At 36.7% G+C, this 20047-nt stretch overlaps 1 protein-coding gene across 1 annotated transcript in view; it reads left to right on the top strand.

Moving 5' to 3' along the window:
• Positions 1-10916, top strand: part of LOC136024920 (heme A synthase COX15-like) — a 163563-nt gene extending 152647 nt beyond the window's left edge. Inside the window, exons 7-8 of the mRNA XM_065700500.1 lie at positions 2787-2903; positions 10666-10916. Coding sequence (XP_065556572.1) covers positions 2787-2903; positions 10666-10806 — 258 coding nt within the window. The 3' untranslated portion in view covers positions 10807-10916. The remainder of the gene's footprint in view (positions 1-2786; positions 2904-10665) is intronic.
• Positions 10917-20047: the final 9131 nt, after the last annotated feature.

A 20047-nucleotide genomic window follows, 5' to 3' on the forward strand; every position in this document is an offset into this window, starting at 1 on the left:
GGTTTGAATTACCGACAATGCCAATTTTTTAAATAAGTAATAAAAACTCTTTCAGAGTTAAAATTCTTTAGATCGAAGAGAATTTTGTTTAATAAATGTGCACCTAATCACCAGAAGCTCTTCATTCCTTTTGTTATGAAGTTTTTTTGTAATAGGAGGTGATTCAAAAAAAAAATACGCATTGTGATGCTGGACGGTCAACGGGCTAAATTGCGAGTTATAAGGATCGTCGTATATATTTTTAGAAGTCCTGTTCTTTGATTTTAACGCGCACGAACTGGAATTTCGTGCTCTTCCTTTATTTTATGTTAATTTTGTCATCTGAGAGCAATCTACAATTGCGTCCTTGATTTGACCAGTTTTTACTGCAAGTAACCATATTATGCCATCTATTGGATTTAAATGCATTTAATAGATGTCGGTCTATTCCTATTATTTTTTAGATAAGAAAGGTCCCATGAATCTAGCATAACGAAAGCATATGTAGTTCACATCCGTTAATATGTTCCAACAGGAAAGTAAAAAGCAAAGCAAAACCACATTTTAGGCACAATAAAACCAAAGAAAAAGAAAAAAAGACGATACACACATCTAAATATAGCTCCTAGTGAAATTGTGCCGAAAAGAGAAAATTGAAGAAAGTCCTTTGTTTAACAAAAATGTAAACATAAGGCAAAATGAAATACCGGAAAGACTGAATTGAAAAGATTCCGCTGTGTACTAAAATTGTACAAGGTACGCCAAATTATACATCTAGTGACTAAACTAGTAGTGACTATCTAAGCAAAATTTCAATTCCGCGAAGGGCTGAAGCCACTTTGTGATTTTTTATTTAAATTTATATCAGGATATGAATTTGAAATATTTGTTCTATAGCTTTATAATTCTTCACTTAATTTTTGAAGGAAAAGAAAATGGTGGGGAGGGGGTATAATTTCTCTTGTATTTTTTCCTGATGTGCATTTTTAAAGTACTAAAAAGTGCCTTTTGTCATATTGGTTCTTTGATACTCTCGTATCCTTGGGAAACTAGCAAGGGAACTACCGATCTAGTCGCCTAGAGCAACTATGCTTATTATGAGCAACTGCATGCTTATGTGTGCAGTGTTGCAAGAGATTTGTTGATTAACGAAGATTAAGATTTGAAACAGAAAACTTGCCCTCCCCTTTCATCATGTATTTTACGTTTTATGGAATGTGCCATTACCACTGTACTACGGTAACTCCTCATCATGTATACTAGCACTGTGCATCAATTATCTTTATTGTTGCAAAGTACTGAGAGTGATTAAGTATCTTGAAACAGGAAGTCAAGAACTGCAAAGAAACTCTGTTTTTTGTTCCTTTTTCAAGGGAATCACTCCTTTTTTTGGTAGAATTTTTCTATACTTTTAATACAGGATAGCTTGGTCCTCTGTGATGGTGTCCCTACCACATGATCGAAAGGAGGAAATATTCTTTAGTTGATGGGTCACTTGTTTGCTTGGTTACGACATAAAAGACTGATCATACATAGGGGTAATGGCTGAAAAATTTTAATGCGAATGTGATTGCCTGTGATAGAAATGAGCACCATATTTATATTTGTTTAAATTCTTTGTTAATTAGCCTATGTTTCGGACACCAACGTATTCCTAAGTATTTTATATTCTTTAAAAAAATGGTTAAAAATTAAAAAAAATTAGATGCTTTCAGAAAACTTGAGGTTTTACGAAAATAACCTTGGATGTTTAATCAAAATCCATTTTAAAGCAACAGTTATTTGAAAGTTGGAATAGGACATTACAGTATCAAAAATTAAAATAAAATCTTGCTTTGTTTTTAAAGTTTCAAGGTATGCTGGAAACTTTCAAGGTATAAGTTAAAATCTTAATTGACTTAATAAGGTAAAAATTCAAGGTAAAAATATTTATATATCTTACTTTTATTTTCTAGTACAAGTAAAATCTTAATTTCCTTTGAAAGTTTCAAGGTATGCTAGATGGGGCTGAACAATTTTTAGCGCTATTAGTTTTCTCATTCTTGTTTAAGAACCAAACATTCTTGTCTCGCCGATTTCTATAAGAGGGTAGTTATAATGAAAGGGTCCTTTTCTTTGTCCGTTGCTTTTTCTTTTCCGTTGGTTTTTTTTGTCGTATTTCTTGTTTTGTTTTTTTAGCATGGAAACTTATTTTATGTTTTTATGTTTCAGATAAGGAGACTAAAACTAGATAATTGTGTTTTTTTTTTAAAGACAAGGAACAGAAAGATTTAGTTTAACAGGATACTTGACGCTACTTGGCTAAGCATTTTTTTTATTTTTTAAGGTATTTTTTTGTCGTGTTTCAGTCTTTATTCTAACTATGCACACTTATCAGTTAATTTGAGATCATTTACATTGTCAAGTTGAAAAGACTAATTCATCGAATCCTGACTTGTGTAAAAGAAAAAATAAAATAAAGATAAGACGTTATAAGTATATGTTACAAAAAGGAAAAATAATTGCATTGAATCTATTTAATTAAAAAGAATGTAAAAGAGGGAAAATACTAGGGAAAAGTGAAGCAGGAGGGTATTTCCTAAAGAATGGGCCCTTTTACTCGCCTTGGAAAATTATAACTGATAGTGGACTGATCAGCTCATGTCATTTATCTTCGGCATTTCAAATCTCAAAAATTACTTTTGTGGAGCTGATGCACTTTTTTACTGCATCCTCTTATTGTGTTATGGCCGGGCCTTTTAATGTAAAGGGCTCCGTTGTGCTACTTATTATATTAAGTTTAACATCGTTTCTTTGTTTAATTCTAGGGCACCACAACTTTAGCTTTGTTTACTGGCTTGTGGCTGATGGCTATGAGAACTCGCAACATGCCAAGACGAGTTTATACTGCCGCTAATGCAGCAGCCGGTATGGCTTGGATGCAGGCAAGTGTTTTTAATTTTTAATTTGAATTTTTTTTTAATATTTTAGCTTTTAATTTAAGTTTTTTAATACTAGTTTCTAATATTTAGGTTGAATTTTTTTTAGTATTTTTTTAAATTTAATTTTCAATCATATTTTTTAATTTTTAATGTTGATTTTGTAATTGTATTTTTTTTTCTGTTTATTATCTTTTATTGTCATATATACTAAATTCTTGGTGTATAGGTAATAAAATGTTATCTCTTCAATCTATGTTGTTTTCAAGGGCATAACCAGGATTGTCACTCGTGGGGGGTTGGGGGGGGGGTACAAAAACTTTTAAAAACACCTCAAAACATTTTCTGTATTAATTCTGCCAGTCTTTAGTTTGTAATATCATAATCAATAAGGCTGGCCGCACAAACAATGACATGAATATTAACATATGGGCCATTTTATAACTAAATACCGTATTGAACCACTACAACTCTATTATTAGTACCTTCCAATACTTAGAAGCTTTCTTATTTACCTACGTGCCCCGTTCCTCCTACCTAAATCAATAAATTTTATATCATTGGATTGTATTTTTCCTAGGCATGTGAAGTAAGTTTCTGCAATTCTAATAAGTCTTGTTCAAAGCCTCTGAGCTCATCAGAGGAAGTGCTGTCAATACAATATTTGTCTTTCATATTGTAACGTTCCATGCCAAAATTGTGCTATTATTGAAATAACTGAATTGTAACGGCCTACTGAGTGCAGGTCAGGGACTACTTGCTTCTTTTCAAGTCTAAACAAACCGCATAAGCTGGCGTAGAACCAGACACCGAGAAGCCTCCATGACCTCAAACTGGATAGAGGCTTTATGATATGATGTTCTCTTATCAACGAGAGTGGACCAACTGTATAAGCGATCTCAAGACTATTATATCCTTATTATATCCAGCCTTAAGACTCATTGGCGGCCCGTGTTAATAATGTGGCTTGGTTCAAATTTATGAAGATAACATAAAAAGAAATGTCGTTAAAAGAACGAATGAATGGAACAACACAGCAAAGGATGGTGCACCACATGAGGAAAAGAACAAAAAATGACTATGTAAGTGTAACTTAAGGTAAGAAGAAACAAAGGAATTCGAAGACTCAACTATAATTCAAGCAAGAACACTAAACCATAGGTTGGCTACTATTTTCTTTTTATATTTTTTACTAAGATCTGAAACTCCGATTTCAAGATTTCTTATTTGTATAATATTTATAATATACAAATAATATTATTTGTATATATATACGATGGAATTCGCTTGTCTTCAGTTTATGTATAGTGAGTAGTTTGAAGCCTACTTTGACTAGGATAAAAGAAATGTCATCAGGATGTACGAAGAATTATCTCTAAAATCATTTCACTAAGTAACCTGCAAGAAGATAAGAGAAAGGTCTCCCTATAAGCCCCTAGGCCTCGGTGGATCTAAATCTAAGTCAACCAACAAAGATCAGACGAAGAGGAAGAAGTCAAAAAATGATTTAGAAGTCTATTAACAAAAAGAAATTAATTTTAAATCCAAGCATGTTACAAGATAACTTGCCTTTTTTGTATTTCCTTTGGCCATTTTGTTTGAATCTGCAACAAATTACTTACGACAAAAGCTTACGACTAGTTCAAACTGTTGATATTTCGCCTAGTTGGGTAATACTTGTTTGATTTATGTGTGATTTTTTGTAAAAAATTTATTTCACTTTTAAGTATTCTTTTTTTCTTTTCTTTTTTATTACAAAAGCGATTAGATGTAGCAATTTCCTTCAAATGAGCCCTTTAACAACTTTCTATGGTGTTTTGTTAACCGGCTAGCAACGAAGATACTAAAACGGAAATACATCAGTGCTGCCTCTAGGTAATAGAAATTGACACTCTAAATGGTCTCTCAGGAACTCTCAGCGGCCAAGAGTTTTAGGATGAAACTTTCAGAAAGAAGATGCTGAACTAATTCAAAAGATACTTTATACATCCAAGTTTTTAAAAAGACGTATCTCCAAATTCTTAGAAACGGCAAAGGGTATTAAGTTAAATATTTTAGGGCAGAGTTTGGAGAATTTTAGAACTAAATCAAAAGAAGCTATGTGCATCCAAGCTGACAAAAGAAAATACGTGAAATAACTGAGGAATGCCTAAGGGGGTTAAGTTGAAGCTTTCAAGACATGTTGGGGGGGGGGGGTATGGAACTAAATCAAACGCTACTATGTAAATCTAGGTAAATAAAAGTAGGTATCAGTAATACTTAGAAATGGCTAAGGGTATCAAGTTGATACTTTCAAGGAATGCTCAGGAGGTTTTTGAACTAAATCAAAAGACACTATGTTCATCTAGGTTGTCAAAAGGCCGCATGTGCAATATCTCAAGCAGCTAATGATGTGAATCAACACATTAATCGAACGGCCAAACTTTGCGAGAGCATTGGGAGGAGGTTCACTTAGATTTTAAATTTTGACCTAGTGAAACCAAGGAGACCTCATCGAGGACAATAAACATTTGAAAAAAATGTGGTTGTATTTATTCTTAGTAATAATATGATGAAAAAAATACGATGAAATAATAATATTATGATGAAATAACTTTTCCTTCCAGCTCATCTAAATCTTCTTTTTAAATATCTCAATTTGGTTGTTGAACATCTCAATTTCGTTATTTAACATATCATTCTCGTTGTTGAACATCTCAGTTTCGTTATTGAACATCTCAATTTCGTTACGGAACATCTCAGTTTCGTTGTTGAACGTGTCAATTTCGCTATTGAACATCTCAATTTTGTTATTGAACGTCTCAGTTTTGCTATTGAACAGCTAGATTGTATGAGGCTGTAGTCTTCAAGAAAGATGTTACGGTCGAGCGAACAGAGGCTGCACTGTTACAGACAGAGCCTGCACATTTTCTGAAAAAATGAAAAATTGATTTCAATGAGTTGGTTACAAGGAGATCATTGTCATCGATCTTAGCTACACATGCAGCAGAATCTTCGCCTTCCTGCTCAACTAAATCCTCTTGCTCTGGAGTCTTTATTTCTATATTACTTGGTTCACCTAGACTGTATGAGGCTGCAGTCTCAAGAAAGATGTTACGCTCTCGTAAACAGAGGCGGTATTCTTGCAGACAGAGCCTGCACATTTCCAGAAAAATGGGAAATTTATTTCAATGAGTTGGTGACAATGAGGTCATTTTCGTCCATCTTAGCTTCACATGCAGCAGAATCTTCGCCTTCCTGCTCAACTAAATCCTTTTGCTCTGGATTTTTTTTTTTCAGTATTACTTGGTTCACCTAGACTGTATGAGGCTGCAGTCTCCAAGAAAGATTTTACGCTCTTGAAAACAGAGGCAGCACTCTTGCAGACAGAGCCTGCACATTTTTAGAAAAAAATGAGAAAATTATTTTAATGAGTTTGTGACAATGAGATCATTGTCATCAATATTAGTTATACATGCAGTAGAATCTTTGCCTTCCTGCTCATCTAAATCCTCTTTCTATGGAGTTTTTTTTTTTTTATTTATTTATTACTTGATTCACCTAGACTGTAAGAGGCTGCAGTCTCCAAGAAAGATTTTACGCTCCTGAAAACAGAGGCAGCACTCTTGCAGACAGAGCCTGCACATTTCCAGAAAAAATGAGAAAATTATTTTAATGAGTTTGTGACAATGAGATCATTGTCATCAATATTAGTTATACATGCAGTAGAATCTTTGCCTTCCTGCTCATCTAAATCCTCTTTCTATGGAGTTTTTTTTTTATATTACTTGACTCACCTAGACTGTAAGAGGCTGCAGTCTCCAAGAAAGATTTTATGCTCTTGAAAACAGAGGCAGCACTCTTGCAGACAGAGCCTGCACATTTCCAGAAAAAATGAGAAAATTATTTTAATGAGTTTGTGACAATGAGATCATTGTCATCAATATTAGTTATACATGCTGTAGAATCTTTGCCTTCCTGCTCATCTAAATCCTCTTTCTATGGAGTTTTTTATTTTTTTTATTTATTACTTGATTCACCTAGACTGTAAGAGGCTGCAGTCTCCAAGAAAGATTTTACGCTCTTGAAAACAGAGGCAGCACTCTTGCAGACAGAGCCTGCACATTTCCAGAAAAAATGAGAAAATTATTTTAATGAGTTTGTGACAATGAGATCATTGTCATCAATATTAGTTATACATGCAGTAGAATCTTTGCCTTCCTGCTCATCTAAATCCTCTTTCTATGGAGTTTTTTATTTTTTTATTTATTACTTGATTCACCTAGACTGTAAGAGGCTGCAGTCTCCAAGAAAGATTTTACGCTCTTGAAAACAGAGGCAGCACTCTTGCAGACAGAGCCTGCACATTTCCAGAAAAAATGAGAAAATTATTTTAATGAGTTTGTGACAATGAGATCATTGTCATCAATATTAGTTATACATGCAGTAGAATCTTTGCCTTCCTGCTCATCTAAATCCTCTTTCTATGGAGTTTTTTTTTTATATTACTTGACTCACCTAGACTGTAAGAGGCTGCAGTCTCCAAGAAAGATTTTACGCTCTTGCAAACAGAGGCTGCACTCTTCCAGACAGAGCCTGCACATTACCAGAAAAAAATAGAAAATTATTTCAATGAGTTGATGGCAATGAGATTATTGTCATCAATCTTAGCTACACATGCAGTAGAATCTTCGCCTTCCTGTTCATTTAAATCCTCTTGCTCTGGAGTCTTTTTCTATATTATTGGGTTCATCTTGAGTATAAGAGGCTGCAGTCTCCAAGAAAGATGCTATGGTTTCGCAAACACAGGCTGTACTCTTGAAGACTGAGCTTGCTCATTTCCATTTTGCTCATTCCTCGTCTGATCTCTGATGCCTAACTTGGCTTCATCCTCCGATGCCTAGTGGCGTATGGGGAAGACCTTTCTCATATCCCCTTGAAGGCTATTTAGTGAACTGGTTCTAGGGATAGTTGTTCACCTTCTCAATTTCGTTATTGAACATCTCAATTTCGTTACGGAACAATTTCCAGAAAAAGAAATTTCACCGGAGCTGAGCACCGGTACTTAATTTTATGTTTGTACGATGTGTGTCTATTGTTTATTATGTATTGGGTATATGTTTTATGTATATATCTGTGTATTATATTTTGAAGCTAATCTTGAAGAAAATGTGCAATTAGGGCAGACACAAGCCACCTTTACTTTTTTCCGTTGGTTGTTCAGTATCTATTATAAAATAATTTCCAAAAATAAGTTTTTAAACATTTTAAAAATACATTTAGGCTTGTATGTTTCACAAATTTTCCAACAGCCCTTTCCCCTGGAGGATATCTTCATCCTCCTTGACTCACCAGATGTGGTCCCTCTCTTGCTTCCTCCTCCAAATTCAGTGAATAGTCCGAAGCATACTTGGGAGGATTAAATAAAGTTTTAAATTTGTCCCAATTGTCTGAGAACGACTCCTGAAATATCAGGGTGGTTTAATAATAACAATAAGAACCTTATTTTAGAAGTACTCAAAACTTAAGTGTGAAGAGTAAGATATTGAGAAGAGGTCAACCCCCCCCCCCCCCATAGACGCTATAATTTCTGCTCGTTTTAAGTTTTAATATTGCTCGTTAATTTCAGTTTTTAAAAAAATGTTTTTTATTTAATTTCTGATCGTTTTTTAAATAATGCCGGGGAATCTGGCCCCCGGCAAAAAACGATCAGAAATTAAATAAAAAACAATCTTTTTAAAACTGAAATTAAGGAGCAATATTAACTTCAGGCACGAATTTTGACTGCATTCTCTCAATTCTACTTCATTAAACAGTAAATAACTCTAGCGTAAAGAGCGGGACGTTGAGGGAGGAACATCCCCCTTCATACACGGAGTAATTTTTGTTCGTTTTAAGTTTTAATGTCGCTAATACTTTCAGTTAAAAAAACTTGTTTTTTTTTAATTTAATTCCTGAACGTTTTTGAATTAATGCATATTTTTATTTTGGCTCTCTGCAAATGAATAATTAAAACGCAATTTGCGTATTATTTTTTTTTGCTAAATGGCTTTCTCTTAGTTTTGATCAGATTTTATTAGTTTGATTAGTTTTGATTTTGATCAGTTGCCCTCCAATTTTTTGGTTACTTAAAAAGGCAACTAGAATTTTTAATTTTTAACGAACATTTTTATTAGTAAAAGATATACATAACTTACAAATTAACTTACGTAACGAACTTCTATATTCGTATATTTTTATTATGTATATGAGGGGGTTTGCCCCCTCGTTAATACCTCACTCTTTACACTAAAGCTTTAATTTTGTCCAAATTCTTTAAGATTGACCCCTGAATCACAAAGGCTGTAGAATAAATAGTTGAAATTACTAAAACGACTTTAGCGTAAAGAGCGAGCTATTTAGGAAGAGATGGACCCCCCATTTGCGTAATAATCTCTGTTCGTTTTAAGTTTAAATGCCGGTCCTTACTTTCAGTTGAAAAAACTTTTTCATATTTAATTTTTCATTGTTTTTTTTTAAATAATGCTAGAAAATCATGCGCCCCCTTCGTTGAATTTCTCTTCTCCCATGACAAATTCCTCCAAGGGAAGATCCTCCCACGTAGCCCGCTCCCCTCAACCCCCCGCCCCAACCAAAAATCATCCTGAAAAGGTCTGTACACTTCAAAATAATCATTACTGTATGTAAACGCTGGTCAAAGTTTGTAACTTGTAGCCCCTCCCCTGGGGACTGTGGCGGAGTAAGTGAGCCCCAAAGACATAGTTATTATGTTTTTCGACTATGCTGAACAAAATGGCTATCTCAAAATTTTGATCTGTTGACTTTGGAGAAAAAATGAGCGTGGGAGGGGCCTAGGTGCCCTCCAATTTTTTGGTCACTTAAAAAGGACACTAGAACTTTTTATTTCCGTTAGAATGAGCCCTCTGGCAACATTCTAGGACCATTTGGTCGAAACGATCACCCCTGGAAAAAAAAAGAAAAAAATAAACACGCACCCGCGATCGGTCTTCTGGCAAAAAATACTAAGTTCCACATTTTTGTAGATAAGAGCTTGAAACTTCTACAGTAGGGTTCTCTGATACACTGAATGCGATGGTGTGATTTTCGTTAAGATCGTATGACTTTTAGGGGTGTTTCTTCGTATTTTCCAAAACAAGGCAAATTTTCTCAGGCTCGTAACTTTTGATGAGTAAGACTAAATTTGATAAAACTTAAATATTTAAGATCAGTATAAAAATCGGATTCTTTAGATGTATCTATTGATATCAAAAATCCATTTTTTAGAGTTTCGGTTACTATTGAGCCGGGTTGCTCCTTGCTACAGTTCGTTACCACGAACCGTTTGATTACTTTTATTTAAGAGCGTGGCTTAACTAATCAGGGCTGTTGGTGAACAGTTGACAGTAGAGAAACACGAAACATTTTCCCAGTAGGATTTGGCTAATTGTTATTCGCTTAAAGTTCTTTTTTTTTTTTTTTTTAATACATTTTATGCCATGAAACAGAATATGGCCATAAAGTTTCCCGTAAATATGATTCAACTAAAATAGCAAAATGTTTAAAAATATATCAAAATATTTAATTTTCGAGAATATTCAACGTCTTGTCTACCTCTTTATGCCCGATCCATACATACAAAAAAGGAGTTGAAAGCAAAATCCCGTACAATACTGATTGGGTAATATAGGGAGTTCGGCAATATTACCATAGGTCAATCTTATAGGGTAAGGTAACAGAGCTCTGGCTTATCATTGTTTTGTCTTTTACATTGAATTTTTCTGTATTTCAGGTTGGTCTGGGAATTGCAACCTTGTTAAATTACGTTCCTGTGCCACTTGCTGCAATGCATCAATCCGGTTCATTAGTTCTCCTTTCACTGTCCATATGGCTCACACATGAAATGAAACTCATCAAGCTCATCAAGAAATGAATTTATTAAACACGAAACTAACAATATTTAAAGATTTAAGGTTTAATAAGTTTCGCCATTTCTTATATTATCTTTCCCAGTTCTGATTAAATACATTTGTCGATTTTTCATTACACGTTTACCAACACCTTAAAATATAGACGTTAATTGAAAGTATATCCGACAACGCTTACAGTGAGGAACAGCGAGCGAACTTTTCTTTGCCCCATATTACCCCCCCCCCCCCTACCACAATCATGCATTTTTGCGAATAATTTTTACTGCTTTGAGATAATTGGGGAATTGGCCAACCAGGTCACTAGGCGACCCATAGAGTTTGGTATTTTATCCTTTTTTTTAGAGTCTACTTTACCTTTTATTACAAAAACATGAAAAGTTACACTGTGATAGTTGTTTTGCTTTGTTTTCAAAGGATAAATACAATACGAAACGGATTATACTTCTCCTACTTTAGCTACTCTGGTTTTTTTATCTACTGCTTCCTCCTCATAGAAACGTTTTGAGAGGGGACTTGATAAGCGTGTTACAAAACTAAAGCATTACCTGTGTACTTCCATTGAGGGGTTGCCCACTCTCATAAATCATATACACCAGGTAGCGCGTTCCTAGCGTGGCGAACAAATTCTAGAATATCTACGTCGATTTTTGTCTATAACACTCTTCGTAATTCAAGAATGTTAGCAAATATACCTACTAGTTATCAGTAATTATGATATGTCCCACACGTTTTACTACGTTTGTCCAGTACGTTTTAGCTGGTTTTTATGGCACTTGGTATTTACCAACTGACACATGGTGATCGCAATTTCTGTCGGTCTGTCTGTTCTGGTTTTGCTAGTTTGGGCACTTGCAGATAATCGAGGACGATGAGATTTCGCAGGTTTATCAGGGACCAGACCAGATTAAATTAGAAATAGTCGTTTCCCCGATCCAACCATCTGAGGGGGGAGTGGGGGGACGCTTAATTCGGGAAAATTAGAAAAAAAGAGGTATTTTTAACTTACGAATGGGTGATCGGATCTTAATGAAATTTGATATTTAGAAGGATATCGTGTCTCAGAGCTCTTATTTGAAATCCCGACCGGATCCAGTGACATTGGGGGGAGTTGGAAGGGGAAACCTGAAATCTTGGAAGACGCTTAGAGTGGAGGGATCTGGATGAAACTTGGTGGGAAAAATAAGCACAAGCCCTAGATACGTTATCGACATAACCAGAACGGATCTGCTCTCTTTGGGGGTTCGGGTAATTTGGAAAAAATGAGGTATTTTAACTTACGAACGAGTGATTGAATCTTAATGAAAATTGATATTTAAAAGGACTCGTAACTCAGACCTCTTATTTTAAATCTTGATCGGATCCAGTGTCATTTGGGAGAGTTGAGGGGTGGGGGTGGAACAGGAAATCTTGGAAAACGCTTAGAGTGGAGAGATCGGGATGAAACTTGGTGGGAAGAATAAGCACGGGGGGAAGAATGAGCACAAGTCCTAGATACGTGATTGACATTACCGGATTGGATACGCTCTCTTTGGGGGAGTAGGGAAGGACCTAATTCGGTAATTCGGAAAAATTAGAATAAATGAGGTATTTTTGACATACGAACGGGTGATTGGATCCTAATGAAATTTGACTCTTGGAAGGACCTCGTGTCTCAGAGCTTTTATTCTAAATCTTGACTGGAGCCGGTGACATTGGGGGAAGTTGAGGAAGTAACCGGAAATATTGGAAAACGATTAGAGTGGAGAGATCGTGATGATACTTGTTGGGAAGAATAAGCACAAGCCCTAGATATGCGATTGAAATGAAGAGACCGGATTGGCTCTCTTTGGGGGAGTTGGAGGGGGGGGGGGTAATTCGGAAAAATGAGGCATTTTTAACTTATGAACGGGTGATCAGATCTGAATGAAATTTGATATCTAGATTGGTCTTCTGCTTCAAAGCTCACATTTGAAATTCAGACCAGATCCGGTGACATTGGGGGAGTTGGAGGGGGAAACCAAAAATCTTGGTAAACGTGAAAATTGAGGTGTTTTTATCTTAAGAATGGGCGATCGGATCTTAATGAAACTTGATATATAGAAAGATTTTATGTCTCAGATGTTCTATTTACAATTCGAATTGGATCTGGGGACACAAGGGGGTGGAGGGGGAAAACAGACATCTTAGAAACCGGAAAACACTTAGAGGGGAGAGATCGGGAGTGAAACTTGATGGGAAGGATAAGCACAAGTTTTAGATACGCTGTTGACATAATTGGACTGGATCCGCTCTCTTTGGCTGAGTTAGGGAGAGGGGTCCAGTGCTTTGGCGAGTTCGGTGCTTCTGGACGTGCTAGGACGATGAAAATTGGTAGGGTTGTCGAGGACCTGCACAAATTGACTTGATAAAGTCGTTCTCCCCAATTGGACCATCTGGGGCCCTGGAGGGAGAGGAGAAATTGAAAAAATAGGTATTTTTAACTTGCGAATGGGTGATCGGATCTTAATGAAATTTTATATTTAGAAAGACCTCGTGTCTCAGAGCTCATATTTTAAATCCCGACAATATTGGGTGATATTGGGGGGAGTCGGAGGGGAAAACGGGAAATCTTGGAAAATACTTAGAGTGGAGAGATCGGGATGAAACTTGGTGGGAAGAATAAGCACGAATTTTAGATACGTGATTGTCATAACCGGACTGAATCTGCTCTCTTTGGGGGAGTTGGAATTAGAAATATTTTGGTATTTTTAACTTACAAACGGGTGACCAGATCTTAATGAAATTTTATAATTAGAAGGAATTTGTGTCTCAGAGCTATTATTTTAAATCCTGACCAGATCTGGTTACGTTGGAAGGAGTTGGCGGGGAAAACCGTGAATCTTGGAAAACGATTAGAGTGGAGAGATCGGGATGAAACTTGGTGACTAGAATAAGCAAATGTCGTAGATACGTGATTGACGTAACCGGACTGGATCCGCTCTCTTTGGGGGAGTTAGGGGGATCCAGTGCTTTGGCGAGTTCGGGGCTTCTGGACGTGCCAGGGCGATAAAAATTGGTAGACGTGTCAGGGACCTGCAAAAATGGACTTGATAAAGTCGTTTTCCCTGATTCGACCATATGGAGGGCTGAACAGAGATGAAAAATTTGAAAAAATGAGGTATTTTGGACGTATGAATGGGTGATCAGATCTTAATGAATTTTGATATTTAGAAGGGCCTTCTGTCTCAGAGCTCATATATTAAATCCTGACCGGTATTAAGCCTCAGATTTTCCTTTTAAATCAATCTATTGATTCTTAGAATTTTGCTAGAGCTCATACCATATGAGTTCTTGGCCTTTGGCTCTTCCGACCTCGTCACAAGTGCCATATGAGTTCTTAGCTCTTGTTATTGTACAAATGGCAAAATGCATAAGTTTTGTCGAAAAAAAATTTCCATGAAGATTAGAAATAACAAATCAATTTTTATTGTCCTTAGTAAGACACCTGATTTGGCTGATAAAATGAGCGATTTTTTTTTTTACAAGTAGAAAAAAAAGCATGTTTAAAGTGATGATGAGAAAATGGTTTGGACCCACCACATCTATACAAAAAAATTAGATTTCTTAATATTTCTTGGTTTCAATATTTGAATCTAGGCGATAGTCAACTCACTTTCCCTTATTCCCATCTGTAGCTCTGTCTCCCCCTGTCCTCTAATTCTTGAATTAGCCTATCTGAAATACTTAATCAAAGTTGGAAGTGCATGTAGTAATGGTTAAGTTTTCGCTGAATATATGACTATTCTCGCGAGGTTTTGTTTCTGAGTTTTCAGTATTCAATTCCTCATATTCTATTTTTCCTTACCCAGTAGAATGATATTTCTGACGATTGGCAATTATATTACTTAAGTTGCTGCGACACAGTATAAATTACATTGGCTGCTTAAGTATTGTTTTTGTTTCTTACTTGCTGAGGAGATTAGAGTCAATCTTCATATAGGTACGAAGGCTTCGATAGGGTATTCTGATCGAGCTCCCCTGTATTGCTACGCTGCTTGTGGCACAAGTGCGGTTTCACTTTTTAATTCGACTGTATTTCGGTGCTAGTAATTTGAAACCGTAACTGGCCAATAGTAGGGACCATTCACCCGTTAAGAATAACAGCAAAATCCGTTGGATCAGTGGAAACAATTCATGCAAATAAAGGGGGGGGGGTTAAAAATGTAATTTTCCGATTAGGGGGATAATTTCGCTTTTTTATAATTTTGTCCTATGAAAGTATTGGAAAAAGCCATTCTTCAATGAAAATACCGAAAAAAGTACTATCTAAAAACCTAGGGGATGAGAATTTCCTGAGGGTCAAATGCCCCACTTTCCCCTCCCAAATTGACGCCACGATATACGGTACAAGGACCCTTTTAAAATTTTCCTTAAAAGGCAAAAGGATTTTCAAATATTTTTTTTTCTTTTTAATTCCTTGCTGAGGGATTAGAACGTTTCTTCATGTCTCGTTATAAAACGACAAACCAAATCAGATCCAATGAACTAGCTTTGACATTGTAGAAAGTGATGTGGTGCTCGTGTTTTTTTTTTATTTTTAGGCCATACATATAGAACAAATGATCATAGAAAATCGGGAGAGGGGTCATTTCACCGTATATTCCGAGATTTAGTGCACATTTAAGCGGCAAAACATATTGGAGGTCACTTGATCGTCTATTCAACGCCGTTTCATTCCTCGTAATCCCACATACTACGGAATTAATATTTCAGAATGTCCATATGAATCATAGTGGCTGAAAATCTGTAAAACTGCCTGTCAGGGAGGCATAGTCCTAGCAGCTCCAATGAGCAAGGGAGCCAAAGTAGTTGTGTTCTTTACATTTTGGTAGAAAGAAGACATTTTGTACCTTACTGAAATCAGAATCTTGCAATAACATTTAATCATAGACAGCTCAATAGCGCTGCCTCAGTAAAGAACGATGTTGGCACAATGTTTTTTTTTTTTTTTAGACCAGGGCACTTTGTATCGAAGTCGTAGTAGAAACTTCAAAAAGGGCTCATTCGATTGGAAATTGAAACGGATAGTCGCCTTTTTAATAGTCGAAAGTGATTGGAGGGCAACTAACCCCTCTCCCACGCCTACCCTTTCCCCAAACGCATCCAATCAAAATTTTGAGATAGCCATTTTGTACAACGTAGTTGAAAGGTTCGGAAATCATGTCTGAAGATGCCTACCCCCCCCCCAGCCCTCAGTGGAAAGGTTGTGAGTCGTGCCCTAGAGGCATATAAAAGAAACTCAAAAAGAGCTCATTCCATTGTAAATTGAGAGGGCTAGTGCCCCTTTTGATTGCTGAAATTAAACAGAGGGCGAATGCCCCCCCCCCACGTCCATCATTTCTCCAAACATTTCTGATCAATTGATATTGATATGATGTTGATATAACCATTTTGTTCAACATAGTTGAAAGGTCTGGAAATTATGTCTTTGAAGATGACAAACCCCCCCCCCCCCCACACACACACAGCCTTCAGGACAAGGGCTGTAAGTTATGCCCATGGGGCATATGAGGTTTTTTATAGAAAACGGTGTCGTAGAAACTTCGATTGGAAATTGAGAGGACTAGTGCCGTTTTTATTATTATTCGAAAGTGATTGGAGGGCAAATGCCACCCCCTCCACGCCCATCATTTTGCCAAACACTTTCAATCAAAATTTCGAGATGGCTATTTTGTTCAACGTAGTTGAAAGGTCTTGAATTGTGTCTTTAAGGATGACAAATCCACCCCCGCCCTCAGAGCAAGGGTTGTAAGTTATGTCCTGGGGGCATATAAGGTTTTTACAGAAAGTGTGGTCATATTAACTTTGGAGGGGGCTCATGGCATTGGTAATCAGAAGTTCTAGTGCCCTTTTTAAGAGTCAAAGTGATCGGAGGGTAGCTACCCCCCCCCACACACGTTGTATTGTCCCGAAATGTATCTAATCGAAATTTTTTAGATAGCCATTTTATTCAAAATAGTCTGAATATCAAATAACAAGGCTTTTGGGGTTGAAACAAACCCCCAGCACCTGGAGCCAAGGGTTGAATAAACTTTAGAGGAGGTAGGAAGATGAAACTCCCCCACACACACAAACAGCCCTCGGGATAAGGGTTTTAAGTTATGTCCATAGGGCTTATAACTTTTTTTATAGAAAGTGTTGTCGTAGGAACTTCAAAAAAGGCTCATTCGATTGGAAATTGACAGGACTAGGGTCTTTTTTATTAGTCAAAAGTAATCGAAAAGCAAATGCCCACCTTCACCCCCACGCCCATCATTTCCACAAACACTTCCAATCGAGATTTCGAGAAGGCCATTTGTTCAACTTAGTTGAAAGGTCCAGAAATTATGTCTTTGAGAATGACGAATCCCCGCAGCCCTCAGGGCAAGGGTTTTAAGTTATGCCTTGGGGGCATGTAAGGTTCTTACAAAAAGGGTGGTCGATATGCTTTGGGGGGACTCATTGGATTGGTAATCAGAAGTTTTAGTGCTCTTTTTAAGAGTCAAAGTGATAAGAGTACAGCTGCCTCCCCCCCCCAAACCCACACAAACACGTCTTGTTTTCCCGAGATGCATCCAATAGATATATTGAGACAGTCCTTTTATTCAAAATAGTCCAAAGATCATATAACAAGGCTTTCGAGGTTCATACAAAACCCGAGAACCTGAGGGTTGTAAGTTATGCCCCTGGAACATTTAAGGTTCTTATAGAAGCGATGGTTTTATAGGCTTTAAAGGTAGCTCATTTGGTTGAAATTGGAAGTTCTAGTTCCATCTTAAGAGTCAATAGTGATGGAGGTCAACTAGTCCCCCTCCCCAGCTACTCCTCTTTTCACCAAATGTATCCCATTGAAATTATGCCACGGCAATTTTGTTTAAATTAGTCCAAAGAACACATAACAATGCCTCTACGGTTGGAACAACCCCCCAGAGTACTGGGGCAAGGGTTTTAAGTTATGTCTTGGGGGTATATAAGATTCTTAACGAATGGATGGTCGTATTAAATTCAGGTGGTTCTCACTTAATTTCCAATTGGAAGGCTCAAAGTGATTTGAGAGAAACCCCCATCTCCGCATCAAAATATACCATGTGTATACAGATTGCTGATACGGGCGTACGAGCAATATTTTTGGAACGGGTTATCATACCAAGAGGAAAATTCAGGGGCATCATGAGTGGGATGTTCAGTTGACCAAAAGGAAAAATGTACCTGTTGCTGCTGTTATTAATACTGCTGCTACTACTGTTACTACTATTATAATAGTACTATTAAGGCTCAGTCTATGACGGTAAAATTTGAGAGAATATTGATGGCAAATTCGAACTAACAAAAGAGACTATGTACATTTAGATTATCGAAATAGCCTATTTTAACCATTGATTTGTGTATTAAGTTGGAACTCTCAGAGAATACTTAAGGGGAAGATCAATTGACCAAAAGGCAATATATGCACACTATTGCTACTGGAACATTTACTGGTTCAACTACACCTATTACTATTGCTCCAATTACTATAACTTTTGTCCCAATTCATTAAGAATGACCCCTGAATCACAAAAGCCGTAGAATAAATAGTTGAAATCACTAAAAATAATTTAGCGTAAAGAGCGGGGTATTAGGAGGAGGTGATTCCCTCATATGCGTAATAATTTCTGTTCGTTTTAAGCTTTAATGCTGCTCCTTACTTCCAGTTGAGAAAACTTTACATATTTATTTTTTCATTTTTTTTTTTTTTTTATAATGCTAGAAAATCCTGCGCTCCCTTCATAGAAATTTTCTTCCCCCATGACAAATTCCTCGATGGAAAGTTTCCCCAATATATCCCCCTCTTGTCAACGCCTCCCCCAACCAAAAATCCCCCTAAAAACGTCTGTACACTTCCCAATAACCATTACTACATGCAAGCACTGGTCAAAGTTTGTAACTTGTAGCCCCTCCCACGGGGACTGAGGGGGAGTAAGTCGTCCCCAAAGACATAGTTATAAGGTTTTTTGACTACGCTGAATAAAATGGCTATCTCAGAATTTTGATCCGTTGACTTTGGGAAAATAGTTAGCGTGGGAGGGGGCCTAAGTGCCCTCCAATTTTTTGTGTCACTTAAGAAGGGCACTAGAACTTTTCATTTCCGTTAGAATGAGCCCTCTCGCAAGATTCTAGGACCACTGGGTCGATACGATCACCCCTGGAAAAAAAATAAAAATAAACACGCATCCGTGATCTGCCTTCTGACACAAAATTCCACATTTTCGTAGATAGGAGCTTAAAACCTCTACAATATCTGATACACTGAATCTGATGGTGTGATTTTCGTTAAGATCGTATAACTTTTAGGAGGTGTTTCCCTCTATTTTCTAAAATAAGGCAAATTTTCTCAGGCTCGTAACTTTTGATGGGTAAGATTAAATTTGATAAAACTTATATATTTAAAATCAGCATTAAAATGCAATTCTTTTTATGTAGCTATTGGTATCAAAACTCCATTTTTTTAGAGTTTTGGTTACTATTGAGCCGGGTTGCTCCTTATAGTTCGTTACCACGAACTGTTTGATTTCCGTTTGAGAAGGAATTACCAAAACATTTGTAAACAAAGAACACGTTGAACGTTGTGTTGTTTGCAGTTAGTATTACCAAGTGACATACACTGATCGCAATTTCTGTCAGTCTGTCTGTCCCGGATTTGCTAGTTTGGGGCCTTCCAGATAAGCTGACGATAGAATTGGGTTAGCTTATTAGGGAACGAACCAGATTAAATTAGAAATAGCCTTTTTTTATTCGACCATCTGGGGGGAGGGAGCGGAGGTACGTGTAATTTTGAAAAATTAGGCATTCTTAACTTACGAACGAGTGATCGGATCTGAATGAAATTTTATTTTTAGAAGCACCTCGTAACTCATACCTCTTATTTTAAATTCTGACCGAATCCAGTGTCACGGGGGAATTGAAGGGGGGAAACAGGAAATCTTTGAAAACACTTAAGAGTAGATAGATCGGGATGAAACTTGGTGGGAAGAATAAGCACAATCCCTAGATACGCGATCGTATGATCACGTGATCATATGAAAGGAGCTGCTTCCTCATCACCGCCCCGCTCTTTACGCTATAGTTTTTTACTGTTTTAAAAAGCAGAGTTAAGAGAAAGAGTCAAACTTTAGCGTAAAGAGCGGGGCATTGATGAGGAAGCAGCCCCTTTCATATACGAAGTAATTTCTGTTCGTTTTAAGTTTTAATGTCGCTCCTTACTTTCAG

Source organism: Artemia franciscana, chromosome 3 (assembly GCF_032884065.1).
Source record: "Artemia franciscana chromosome 3, ASM3288406v1, whole genome shotgun sequence".
Classification (NCBI taxonomy): domain Eukaryota; kingdom Metazoa; phylum Arthropoda; class Branchiopoda; order Anostraca; family Artemiidae; genus Artemia; species Artemia franciscana.